The following is a 14,340-nucleotide window of genomic DNA, read 5'->3' as shown; positions in this document are numbered from 1 at the left end:
AGGAAACCGGAGCACCCGGAGGAAACCCACGCAGTCACGGGGAGAATGTACAAACTCCTTACAGACAGTGGCCGGATTTGAACCCAGGTCGCTGGCACTCTAAAGCACTACGCTAACCGTTACACAACCGTGCCTGACTGATTTAGCATCGTATTCATAAAATTCTAGTTGTTTTTCTATTTATGAAGAAAAAGCATTTGGAGCATCTAAAGCAAACATGTTTTTGAGTTTGCCTTTGAATGCTTGCATTGTACACTGGGTGAGCAGGGTTTAGAAGTGAACGCCTGGAATGAAACTGACACAAAGTCTTTGGCTGGTCTACAAAGTGCACCCTCGTGGGGGAGCTTTATCCAGACATCTGAGACTGACAGCTCAAGACGGCCATCGTAAATATGCAATTTAGGGGCCAAACACTTGTGAAGAGGCCCAGCGGGAACTGAGTTGCAATGAGCGGGCGACCTTAAATCTCCAAGGAGTCAGGAGACGTCCTCCAACTCCAGTAGGGTTGTGGTCGATGCTCTCCCTGTTGTCCCCACCACCTGTGATCTTCTTCTCTTACCATCCCCCTGCTCCACTGCCTTCCTTGAGGCCTTCTATCATTCCTTTCATCCAGTGACTCCTCACTGGCCATCAACCAGTCATTTATGCTAATCTACACCACTCCCACTTCGCCAAAAGCCATTCTACTCCCCCCAAATTCTACCGCTCCTCTACACACCCGGGGCAATTTACAGCGGCCAATTAACCTACCGACCCGCACATCTTTTGCAGTTGGTGAATGGAACTGAAATGATTGCTCAGTTAGAAGTCAATACAGTTTCTGTGGACCAATTGGCCTCCTGTGCAGTCATGCTTCTACGATGGGCAAAAATGATAATCCAGCAGTACCTTTGTGGCTTTTGGAACTGGCCCAGTGTTTAGGATTCAGCTTCGTACAACATCAAGGGGATGTGGTAAGTGGGAGGGGTGTAGCGGTTAACATAACACTATTACAGCGCCAGCGACCCGGGTTCAATTCCCACTGCTGTCTGTAAGGAGTTTGTACGTTCTCCCCGTGTCTGTGTGGGTTTCCTCCGGGTGCTCCGGTTTCCTCCCACATTCCAAAGACGTACGGGTTAGGAAGTTGTGGGCGTGCTACGTTGGCGCTGGAAGCGTGGCGACACTTGCGGGCTGCCCCCAGAACACTCAATGCAAAAGATGCATCTCACTGTGTGTTTCGATGTACATGTGACTAAAAAAGAAATCTTATCTTAATTATGAGTCGAATGGTTTCCTGAAATTTGCATGATTGCCTTTTGGAGCCAGAGAGGATTTTTCCAGAGTTGTTCCTGTAATTGACCATAGATTTTCTTTCCATAGTCTTCTGCCTCCCTCAGGAGATAGCAACATGGGGAGTTGGAGAGGTTTTCATGAAAGGCTACGCTGTTTAATCAGGAGACTGAGCACAGATGACACTAAATCTCCTTCCCTGCTCAGTAAGTGGCTCTGCCACCCGAATGAGGGATCGTACCGTGAGATCTCTACACTGTTGGAGCCACCATCTTCAGAATAGGCATTAGAACAAGCCCTCTCCGCTGTCCTCAACAAAATACAAGATGCAATAGAAATACAGTACTTATTTTTGGATTCAACACATGCATCAGTTTTTCTTTGAATGCAACCAGTTTTCTGGACATGTGTGAGAGTTTTTTATTTAATGCGTTGCAATGTCACATTATCAATCACTTCACGATAGTTTCCTTCCAAGAACACACAGTGATTTTTAAAGCTCTCATCAAAACACCAGTAGGATTATTTTCCAATGTTGTGTATTGGTGGTTATTTGGGAATGTTTTGTGTTCTTGGTTTACAACTTGAAAATTCAATCAATAAACTTTTAGGGAAGATATATTGAGCTCTGCAATCATAAATGCTGATCATAGTGTGGTATTGACAGGAATTGACCCGGATTTGTGGATCACAGTCAGTTGTCTGGTAACATAATACAAGAACGTCAAATGGTTATCTCAAGGCATCCACGGAGGGAATTTAATCTGAGGTAAACCTGCTGATCAGCAATGAACAGAAATCAATGGAAAGGTTTATAGGAGCGACCCTATAATATATTAGAGTGGCATTATGTGTGAAAAGCTACCTACAAAGGGACCCAGGTGTGTCAGTGGCAACATTGCTGGACGAGTCAGAAATTGTATTGGTATTGGTTGATTATTGTCACTTACTGAGGTACAGTGAAAAACTTGTCTTGTATACAGTTTGTACAGGTCAATTCATTACACAGTGCATTGAGGTAGTACAGAGTGTATTGAGGTAGTACAGGATAAAAACAATAACAGAATACAGAGTAAAGTGTCACAGTTACAGGGAAGTGCATTGCAGGTAGACAATAAGGTGCAAGATCAAACAAGGTAGATTGTGAGGTCGAGAGTCCATCTCATCATATAAGGGAACCGTTCAATAGTCTTATCACCGTGGGATAGAAGCTGTATTTGAGCCTGGTGGTATGTGCCCTCAGGCTCCTGTATCTTCTGCCTAATGGGAGAGGAGAGAAGAGAGAATGACCAGGGTGATTGGGGCCTTTGATTATGCTGGCTGCTTCACCAAGGCAGCAAGAGGTATAAACAGAGTCCATGGAGGGGAGGCTGGTTTCCATGATGCGCTGGGCTGTGTCTACAACTCTCTGCAGTTTCTTGCAGTTCTGGGCAGAGCAGTTGCCCTACCAAGCCATGATGCATCCAGATAGGATGCTTTCTATGGTAGATGGGAAGCTTTCTATGGTAGATAGGATGCTTTCTATGGTTCAGGTCTTGTTATCAAGACCCAAGCCCTGTCCGCTTGCCTAACATTGGTTTTGGTATTGCTTTATTATTGTCATGTATACCGAGATACAGTGAAAAGCTTTTGTCTGCGTGCCATCCAGGCAGATCATTCCATACATAAGTACATTGCGCTAGTAAAACTAAAAGGAGAATGCAGAATATTATTGCAGCTACAAGAAAGTGCGGTGCAGACAGGTGAAGTGCAAGGACCATGATGGGGTAGATTGAGAGATCATCTTCAGCGTATGAGAGGTCCATTCAAGAGTCTCCATGTCATTGTCCTGTGGAGGATCAAGTGCATGTTGTGATGCTGAGTGTCCCACCTTTGAATGAGCCATTAATCCAAAGGTCCATCTGCCTCTGGGGGTGTTCCCAGAATTTGTCTGCCTCTCAGCTCCAGGGACCCGAGCTTGATTTTGACCTCCGGTGCCGGCTGTGTGGAGTTTGCACGCTCTCCCCGTGACCAAGTGGGTTTCCCGGAGTGATCCAGATTCTTCCTGCGTCCTAAAGAACTGCTGGTTGTTAGATTAGAACATGGAACACAGAATACAATAGCACAGGAATATAGGCCCTTCAGCCCACAATGGCTTTGCCACCCATGATGCTAATTTAAGTGGCACATCTGCCTGCACATGGTCTATATCCCTTCATTAGCTGCCTGTTCATGTGTCTGTTTAAAAACCTCTTAAACCTTGCGACCGTATCTGCTTCCACCACTATTCCTGGCAGCGCATTCCAGGCTCCCACCACTCTCTGAGTTAAAAACCTCCTCATAAAACATCCCCCCACACCCCTCACCTTAACCCGTGCCCTGTAGTATTTGACATTTCCACCCTCAGAAGAAGACTCGATCTACCCTATCCATGCCTCTCATAACTTAATAAGCTTAATTGGCTCTTTTAAATTATTCCAAAAGTATGTGGTTGGTAGGAGAATCAGTGGTTTTAATGGGCATGTGAGGGAGAATAGTTACAGGGAAGTACCAAGGGGAAGGGGATTGATGGGATTGCTCTGAGAGCTGGCATAGACTCGATGGGCCAAATGGCCTTCTATGTTGAATGGAAATATCAATATAAGAACTCTCTTTGAAGAGCAGTAGGAGTTTACCTATCCAATCTTTTTCTTAAGATTCTGGTTTGAAATGTTGTTAACTCTGAGGTGATTTGGTCACATGAGTACACTAACTACACTTTGTTAGATCTGGAGGGGATGTTGTCCAGAAGTTTCTAAAGAAGTCAAGAATGAGGTGAAAATCTTATGGTTACAGCCGTCTTAAACATAGAACACCACAGCACAGTACAGGCCCTTCGGCCCACAATGTTGTGCCGACATGTTACCCTGCTCTCAGATCTATCTAACCCTTCCGTCCCACATAGCCCTCTATTTTTCTATCATTCATGTGTCTATCTAAAAGTCTCTTAAATGTCCTTAATGTATCTGCCCCCACAACCTCTGCTGGCAGTGCATTCCACACACCCACCACTCTCTGTGTAAAAAAACTTACCTCCGACATCCCCCTTATACCTTCCTCCAGTCACCTTAAAATTATGTCCTCTCATGTTAGCCATTGTCACCCTGGGAAAAAGTCTCTGACTGTCCACTCGATCTTTGCCTTTTATCATCTTGGACACCTCTGTCAGGTCACCTCTCATCCCCCTTCTCGGTGTTCGGTGTTCATCATAGCACAGGTCAGACAGGGTCAGCCTAAACCAGCCAGCAACATAACAGTAACCGTGACCTGAACACATGCTTCCCTTTCATACTGCAAACGGGTCTGGAATAGTTTAGATAAGAAACCTGTTTAGCAGGTACTGACTGAATTGCACTTCAGCTTCGCAAAGAAACGACAGAAGCATAGAACCAAATGTACGACAAGTTACTGAAAGTTTGCAGGCAAGCAGGTGATTATACAATCATGTAAGAGCAAAAAAAAAGCTAAAGCTACAAGGAAAGGAAAGTACAAGGAGGTCGGTGACCAGTGGTGTTCCACAGGGATCTGTTCTGGGACCCCTGCTCTTTGTGATTTTTATAAATGACTTGGATGAGGATGTGGAAGGGTGGGTTAGTAAGTTTGCTGATGCTACAAAGATTGGTGGTGTTGTGGACAGTGTAGAAGTTTGCTGTAGATTACAACAGGATATTGATAGAATGCAGAGCTGGGCTGAGAAGTGGCAGATGGAGTTCAACCCGGATAAGTGTGAAGTGATACACTTCGGGAGATCGAATTCGAAGGCAGAATACAAGATTAATGGCTGGACTCTTAGCAGTGTGGAGGAACAGAGGGATCTTCGGGTCCACGTCCATAGATCTCTCAAGGTTGCCACGCTGGTCAATAGGGTTGTTAAGAAGGCATATGGAGTGTTGGCCTTTGTTAGTTGGGGTATTGAGTTCAAGAACTGCGAGGTAATGTTGCAGCTCCTTAGAACTCTGGTTAGACCACACTTGGAGTATTGTGTTCAGTTCTGGTCGTCTCATCATAGAAAGGATGTGGAAGCTTCAAAGAGGGTGCAGAGGAGATTTACCAGGATGTTGCCTGGAATGGAGAGCATGTCTTATGAGGATAAGTTGAGCGAGCTAGGGCTTTTCTCTTTGGAGAGAAGGAAGATAAGAGGTGACTTGATAGAGGTGTACAAGATGAAAAGAGGCATAGATCGAGTGGACAGTCAGAGACTTTTTCCCAGGGCAAAAATGGCTAACACGAGGGAACATAATTTTAAGGTGACTGGAGGAAGGTATAAGGGGTAAGTTTTTTTTACACAGAGAGTGGTGGGTGCGTGGAACGCACGGCCGGCAGAGGTTGTGGGGGCAGATACATTAGGGACATTTAAGAGACTCTTGGATAGACACATGAATGAGAGAAAAATAGGGGGTTATGTGGGAGGGAAGGGTTAGATAGATCTTAGAGCAGGATAAAATGTCGGCACAACATTGTGGGCTGAAGGGCCTGTACTGTGCTGTAGTGTTCTATGTAAAAACAGAATAAAAACAACAATCTGGACCCTAGTCCAACAACTTCAACAACTGTAAAATACTCTGGCACACTCTGACGTAAGGCAGTCCATTGTTTAGAAGTTGGATTGCGTAATGTCATGTTTTCCACTGTGCTTCCTGATCCAATTTCAATGTAAAGCAAAACATTGTGGGAAACTGGGAACCTAACTGGGCTGATCCTAAAGTCTGGGAATTTCCTTCCCAGTCTTCTTCCTGTGCCGGGGACACGCAAGCCCACAGAGAAGCTGAGAGCTACAGAGCGGGGTCCACCAATGCGCAGTCTGTGCCTGGACAGTACTTGAGTAATTTTCACTCAAGTATGCATGGCCAGCAGTCTCCAAGGGACAGCTTCTATCCCGCTGTTATAAGACTATTGAACAGTTCCCTAGTACGATAAAATGAACTCTTGACCTCACAATCTACCTCGTTATGGCCTTGCACCTTATTGTCTACCTGCACTGCACTTTCTCTGTAACTGTAACACTTTATTCTGCATTCTGTTATTGTTTTACCTTGTATTACCATGATGCAGTGTAATGAATTGATCCGTATGAACAGTAAGCACTGTTGCTTGGTACATGTGACAATAATAAACCAATTTACCAATTATCATGGTGACAGAACATTGCTAGACTCAACCCCAGGCTTTGACCCTTGGACCTGATCACAGTCCATTCTCAATCATACCTGATTTACCCCAGTATTCTCATGGCAATTTAAGGGCAGCAGAGCAGGCACGGTAGTGTAGCGGTTAGCGTAACGCTATTACAGCACCAGCGACCCGGGTTCAATCCCACCACTGTCTGTAAGGAGTTTGTACATTCTCCCCGTGTCTGTGTGGGTTTCCTCCGGGTGCTCCGGTTTCCTCCCTTTTTCCAAAGATGTGCAGGTTAGGAAGTTGTGGGCATGCTATGTTGGCGCCGGAAGAGTGGCGACACTTGCGGGCTGCCTCCAGAACATTCTCAGAAACACAAGAAGATGCATTTCACTGTGTGTTTCGATGTACATGTGACTAATAAATAAATATTTTGTCTTATTCTGCACCTCCTGCTTTAGTGACCACAAGCCTTTGGGACTTTAAAAGCCATTAAATGCAAAACTCTTTCTTCTTCACATCACATAAGGTGGTATAATGGTGCAGCTGTAGAGCCGCTGCCTCACAATTCCAGACACCCGCTGTCTGTGTGGTGTTTGCACGTTCTCCCCGTGACTGTGTGGGTTTCCTCTGGTGCTCCAGTTCCCTCCCACATCCCAAAGACATGCGGGTTGGTAGTAATTGTGGCACTATAAATTATCTCTTGTGTATACGGGCACATACCACGAGGGGCATAGACAGGGTGAAAACACCTAGTCTTTTCCCCTGGGAAAGGGAACCAACAACTAAGGGGCGTAGCTTTAAAGTGAGAGCGGAAAGGTTTAAAAGGGACCTGAGGGGCAACTTCTTCACACAGAGGGTGGTGAGTGTATGGAACGAACTGCCAGAGGAAGTGGGTGAGGCAGGTGCAATAACAACATTTAAAAGACATTTGGATAAGTACAGGGATAGGAAAGGTTTAAAGGGATACGGAACAAATGTGGGCAAATGGGACTAGCTTAGATGGGCATGTTGGTCAGCATTGATGAGTTGAGGCAAAGGGCCTGTTTCTGTGCTGTATGACTCTGTGGTTCTATGACTGTACAGGTGAATGGTAGAATCTGGGGCGAAATGATGAGGAAGTGGGGAGAACAAAAGATGGGTTAATGTAGGATTCGGGTAAATGAATGGTTGAAGGTCAGCAGGGACTCGGTGGGCCAAACAGCCTGTTCCTGTGCTGTATCTCTAAGGGGTAATTGTTGTGTCCATGATCTGGGACATTCATTGTTTGTACTCAGCTGTAGAGGCAGGGTTGCAAACGTGAGAACTTACAGGTTTTTGGAGTGCGGAATGTTATTCATTTTGCCCGAGACTTACTTTCATTTAGTACAGAGTGAATGAAGAGTGTATCCTGCCAGCGGACTGATCTCCCCACTGGTCACTTTCTCCAAGCGAGGAGCATGAGTCAAGATCCACTCACTGTCGATTTAAATGAATAAACTTGGCCAAACAAGGCCCCCAGCCCTCACAGTGATGCTGGGAGTGCCCAAGTGTGCAACCAGTTCCAACTATGGTCCACTCATAGATTTACTGTGCCACAATGGTGCCTAATGTCAACAGGTTTCTGGGTTGTAATTACCCACCAACTTTGAGCTAAATCCATATGCAGGAACCGAGTTGGGCTATTCACACCCTCTACTCTGCACTTCTGTCAAATTAGATCACAGCTAATCTATATGAATCTCCAAATTCCTTCCTGGATTCCAAAAAAGGTCCCACCAACCTCAGTCTCGAAATTCTTCAATTGACCATCACCTCCAAGTCTTTAGGGGAAAGACTACCTGAATTTCACCACTGAAGAGTTGCTTCCTGATATCCTCTTCTTGATCAGGGATGTTGTAATTTTTTTTTTGGAGTCTTTTCTCTGATTTTTATTACCCCCACCTCTTGCTTATTTTGCTTCCTCCATGTCTCCTTTTCAAAGTGGAGACAAGATTGTGCCTTTTTTTTGTTACCATCAAGAGACTGTGTTTATGCAAAGCTTGAATTTTCTGGTTTTAACTGATAAAAGCTGAAAAATCATCCCAAAGGCTAACTTGGAAATATTGTTTCTCTTTCACTGATAAAACAGCATCTTGGCAATAGATGCCAACCATGCAGAATTTGTATTTTCATTCATTTTGAGCGTGGCTTTCAAAATGTGTATGTAACCGACCGACCAATCCCAGTTGTTTGTGGGAATGGTGAGCGGGTTGGGTCCTGGAAGATGATAATTAAAATATAATGTTAATATAGTTTTGTAAGTGCGCATGTTGTTATTATAACAGATTCTGGTTTAGTTCTGCTGTATGGAAACACAATGTTGATGTACTTCTTGATTGAAGTTTAGTACCAAAAATACTGAATTTGACAAAATGCAAATAAAAACTGTAAACGGATAATCCCCAAACTGATCCAAAAATCTAAACCGCATAGGTTCAAGCCCTATGCATGTGAATGCATACAGCTTTATTTATTGATGAGAGTAAACCTGGTCAATTATTCTGGTCTATTTATATGTGAGACCTGACATATTTGAATTATTCTCAGCAGCCATGTTCCTTTGTCACTTGACGGGAACCTGATCTCAAAACCTCGAGTAAATCTTGACTTCCACGGTTCTTATGAAGTCAGAACTCCTTCACCTATCGGTGCCACAAGCTCAGAGACAGTTGCATGTTTGATCCCGAGAGCCACCATTGACATTTTCAGCCAACTCCCTGCATATTCATCCTTCCCCTTATCCCATCCATTTATCTTTGTTATTTACAGCACTGTGAAACTCTCATAAAGGACAGACAGATTACTCATAATTTGCTTTATATGGATGTCAAGAGGTTGTAACAAAAGGAAATGGCATTGTTTAATGTCAAGTGAATGAGTATTGACTGCAGTGAACATCATTATCCTGCAGACAAGTCTGTGTGTGCAGAAGCATTGACCAATGAGGAATTTAATCTTGTCACCTACTTCATTGGATATTTTTGGAAAACTGGTGCTGAATTTCTTCAATGGTGGCAACTTGTTCACAGGTTATCATAAGAATGAAAAAGGAGCCCAATCTGTGGTCTATGGTGGTCACAAGCCCTGAAAACTAAATCTGCCCATGCTCATTCCAATCTCTTTGGCTTTTCCTTCTCCAATTTTCTTTTAAAGCACATTGAAGCTTGTTCCTTAATAGCTACGAGCTGTAAAGGACTGTGCTTCATGAAAGATTTCCACAAGTTCTCTCCTCTCTTAATTAGTACAGTTCAGACCCAATGGGCCTTGCCTGTCCATTGTTAGAACACAGAACCTAGAACAGTACAGCACAGGAACAGGCCCTTCGGCCCACGATGTCTGTGCCAAGCACATCCTTTCTGCCTGCACATGATCCATTTCCCTGCAATTTTATGTGTCTATCTAAAAGCCTCTTGAACGCGACTATCGCATCTGCTTCTTCTACCAGTCCTGGCAGCCCATTCCAGGCACCCACCAATCTCTGTGTAAAAACTAGCTCCGTACATCTCCTTTAAATTTTCTCTTGTTGGGTCAGGATTTTGATTGCCTAGATGTTAGAAATTCGGCAACGAAGCTTGAGAATGATTTCCCTTTGTGGCGACTTCATTCCAATGTCATTTGGTTGATGTGCTGAGAAGTATCTTTGATTTTCCTGATGAGATTCCCTACATTATTTTCCATGAAGAGATGCCCTCTTTTGCATGAGATCTTAAACCAAGATCCTCTCTCCTCCTTCAGGGGATTATAGAACTATTTACCCAGAGCACCTGTTTGAAGAAAAGTATGAGGTGTTCCTAGTCCTTTGGCCAACATCTAAAGCACGATCATGTGACCGTTGGAGCTTGTTTGGGTAAATTGGCCCTGGGGATTCCTACAATAGAATAGTGACTCCATTTTAAAATTACTTCATTGGTTGTAAAGCATTTTGGGATGACCTACGGTTGTGAAAACCCAAGCTTTTTTATGCATATTTTTTATGGGTTTGCATTCCACTACTTGACTTTACAATCCGGAATAAATCACAGTAAATTGATGCTGGTTTTGTAGTGTTCAATGTGGTCAGAATGTTTTTATTCTTCTGTATGCTGCTCCCTCTTTTAGTACTTTTAGTACCATAACAATTATCTTACACCCATCCATATTGAACAGCTTCAGCCTTCTACTTGCCCAGTTACTTAAACAGGACCAAATTTGGCCACTTTGTTTCCATTATTTCCACTCTACATCTGTGGAAAATGTGAAGGTTGTGATTTTGGTTGCATGTTTATAAGCCCGTAAACATCCCAAGTTCAACGCCTCCGTCCAATGCTTGTAACTTTTTCCAAGCATGAGAAGTTTCCATTTGTAGTCATCCTGTTTCAATTTTACAGTACATTTTCAATCGAGAGCCTTGTTTTACCCCCTTTCCACCACTATTAATCACAAATGTGGAATTCAGCCAAAACCTTTTATTTTGTAAATCAAGTATATAAAATATCATTTGCCTTATTCCTCATGTCAATAATATCTTTCAAATTTACCAACAGCCCATTTCCTTCTGGGACTCGGAACGGAGACAGGATGATTAGGAAGCCCCATGTTAGGCCTTCTGTCTGTGGTCATTTTGTTAACCTTTTTTGTGTGCACCTGCAAATGTGTGTGTGTGTGTGTGTATACATGTGTACACACGTGTGCATGTGTGTATACATATGAGTGCATGTGTATACATGTGTACACATGTGCATGCATGTGTGTATACATGTGTATGTATGTGCATGTATGTGTGTGCATTGTGTGTTTATGTGTGTATGTGCATGCATGTGTGTACATGTGTATGCACGTGTGTGTGCATGTTTGTGTGTGTGTGTATTTATAAGACCTTATAAATTGGTAAATTGGTTTATTATTGTCACATGTACCGAGGTACAGTGAAAAACTTATCTTGCATACCGTTCATACAGATCAATTCATTACAACAGTGCATTGAGGTAGTACAAGGTAAAGCAACAACAGAATGCATTGGGGACATTTGAGAGACTTAGATAGACACATGAATGATAGAAAAATAGGGGGCTATGTGGGAGGGAAGGGTTAGATAGATCTTAGAGCAGGATAAAATGTCAGCACAACGTTGTGGGCCGAAGGGCCTGTACTGTGCTGTAGTGTTCTATGTTCTGTTTAATATTTCCTGCTGCTGTATGGTCCCTCATGGTCCCCTCATTTTTCCATTCACCAGTGCCCTTCCATCTTGCAAATATCTTTAACATCTCCTATGTTTATTTTCCAAAGCACTTGAACTTCACCAATCAGATAAGAAAGATTTATTTTATATTTGAATGGTCCAATCAAAAGCCAACGGTCACAAGGAACCTTATGCAGGTCCTGGGTCAGACCAGGTGCTGTGCATTGCAGTGTCCCAATTACAGAGCCTCCTCCTGATTGGGCAATTCAAACGGAAACCCATTCTACAACCAATCATGACTGGAAGGTTAACATCAGGGGCAGTGAGATCTCATGGAGTGTGGGCCATCAGCAAACCTCACTGGTGGTTGGGACAGCTGGCGCATTGAGCCCGGATGTTATGGCCAGGAGTGGATTTCTGTCTCGAATACACTCTGTGGCTGACCCACCATAACTCCCTCGGGCAGTGAATTCCAGCATCTAGGAGAAGAAATTTCTTCTCATCTCTGTCTTGAATAATTTGAGAGTGTGACCCCCTGATTGGCGACGCCTCAGCCAGTGTAAACACCAACTCTGTATCTATTTTGTCAAGGTCTATCAGAATTTTTTTGTGATTCAGTGAGATCACCTCTCATTCTTCTAAACTCAAGAAAATACAGGCCAAGTCTACTTACTCTCTCCATAATTTCTCCATCCGAGTGACTAATCTGGTGAATCTTTGTTGTATTCCCTCCATCGCTAGTGTATCCTTCCTTACATAGAGAGTTTTGACCTGTAGATAATATTCCAGAGTCAAAGAACAAGCTGCTGGAGGAACTCAGGGGGTCAAGCAGCATCTGTGGAGGCAAAGTGATAGCTAACATTTTGGGTTGAGACCCTGCATCAGGACTGAGATTGTAGAGGGGAGACGGCCAGTATAAGGAGGTGAGGGTGGGTGGGGGTGAGGCAGGAGCTGGCAGGTGATAGGTGGATCCAGGTGAGGAAGAATTGATTGTCAGATGGAGTCAGGTGGGGGAGGGAAGGGTGGAGACAGCAACAAGAGAGGTGATTAATAGAGACCAAAGAGCTGAAGATTATGGAATCTGATAAGAAAGGGAAGGTGAAGAGATGAGGGAGGGATGGTGGGAAGATGGGAACAGTAGGGGAGGGGAGGGAATAGGTCTCCCACCGGGTTGAGTGTGTGGGTGATAACATTCCAGATGTGGTCTCAACAGAGTCTTATCAGATAGTAATGAGCCATCTCAAATTCTCTTGCATTAACTTCTGCATCCTTAATTGTTTGCTGGTCAGTAAATCAGGCAGCATCCGTGAGGAAAGAATTTCAGGTTGATAGCATTATAGCTGCATTCCAAAGTGCGAGGGGTTCAGCTGTGTGGCCACCTTCTCAGGGTGATAAATTGGTAAATTGTTTTTTTTATTGTCACATGTACCGAGGTACAGTGAAAAACTTGTCTTGCATACTGTCCATGCAGATCAATTCATTACAACAGTGCATTGAGGTAGTACAAGGTAAAGCAATAACAGAATGCAGAATAAAGTGTTACAGTTACAGAGAAAGTGCAGTGCAGGCAGACAATAAGGTGCAAGGCCATAACGAGGTAGATTGTGAGGTCAGGAGTCCATCTTATCGTACTAGGGGACCGTTCAGTAGTCTGATAACAGCGGGATAGAAGCTGTCCTTGAGCCTGGTGGTATGTGTTGTCAGATTTTTGTATCTGCTGCCCGATGGGAGAGGGGAGAAGAGAGAATGTCCAGGGTGGGTGGGGTCTTTGATTATGCTGGCTGCTTTACTGAGGCAGTGAGAAGTGTAGACAGACAAATACTGGTGATGCCACATCCAGGGAATACAGGATAATTTCCAAACCACTGGAGCAAGGCTGAAGTCTCACCAAGCAGGAGAACCATCCCTGGCATGTAGTGGGAGAGGAGGAGAGTACTTTTTAATGAAAAAAAGGAGAGACGATAAGCATCCTCATTGAAGATCATCTCTATTTTTCAAGAAAAGCAATCACAGGAAAGCCAAGGTCAATGAACAGAGTGATAACATTATAACAAACCCACACAAACTGATCGCAACTCTTCTTGACTCTCAAATAAAACACCACGAATACCACTGGTGTTTATTTGAGATGTGGAATCTGTGACCACATTCAAAATAAGGCCCAGGGTGTCATTAATGTTTTATGTTAATTCTTATTAGGGTAGGTGCTAATTTTATTTAGATTATATTCTGTAAATAACTTTTCTGCTTGTGCCAATGAGTTGTCTGAGTAAATTCTTTCCTTTCTCTTTTTCTCCCGTGTAGGTCAGTCTTTCCAACGAGACCAGCTGTGTGGAAGAAATACTGCGGGTTGGTCCTTTCTCTTTATATTTTAAGTCTATTGCTGGGAGAGAGGGTGGTTTGGGAGACGTGGAGAAGTTTTTCAAAACGGAGCAAAGCAGGAGTCAATGTAACGGGGTCATAGAATGGGCTTGTTCTGGGGTGGGTGGCATAGTTGAAAAGCCACCAGGTGACAGAAAAGGGATCTGATTGGACAAGCCTGAAAGGCATCTACGCTGCAGGGACTACAGAATGGTCCTATGGTAGCACTGTCGCTGGAGAAGGACTTGGGACCTGGAGGGAATTCGACACGTGAACACAAGAAAATAAGAGTAGGTCACCTGGCCCTCAAGCCTGCTCTACCATTCAATATAATCTTGGCTGATTTGCCCCATTCCATCTCTGTGCCAGTTCCCCATAGCCCTCAGTTTCATGGTCTT

General features: G+C 43.9%; 1 protein-coding gene across 2 annotated transcripts in view; it reads left to right on the top strand.

Moving 5' to 3' along the window:
* Positions 1 to 14,340, top strand: part of aff2 (AF4/FMR2 family, member 2) — a 568,957-nt gene that overhangs the window by 320,762 nt on the left and 233,855 nt on the right. For both annotated transcript variants that reach the window (XM_052021245.1, XM_052021246.1), the window contains exon 4: positions 13,886 to 13,930. In XM_052021245.1, the coding sequence (XP_051877205.1) occupies positions 13,886 to 13,930 (45 nt within the window). The remainder of the gene's footprint in view (positions 1 to 13,885; positions 13,931 to 14,340) is intronic.

Source organism: Pristis pectinata, chromosome 8, assembly GCF_009764475.1.
Source record: "Pristis pectinata isolate sPriPec2 chromosome 8, sPriPec2.1.pri, whole genome shotgun sequence".
Classification (NCBI taxonomy): domain Eukaryota; kingdom Metazoa; phylum Chordata; class Chondrichthyes; order Rhinopristiformes; family Pristidae; genus Pristis; species Pristis pectinata.
Note: the sequence above shows the minus strand (reverse complement) of the source record. Positions and strands in the feature narration are given on the sequence as shown.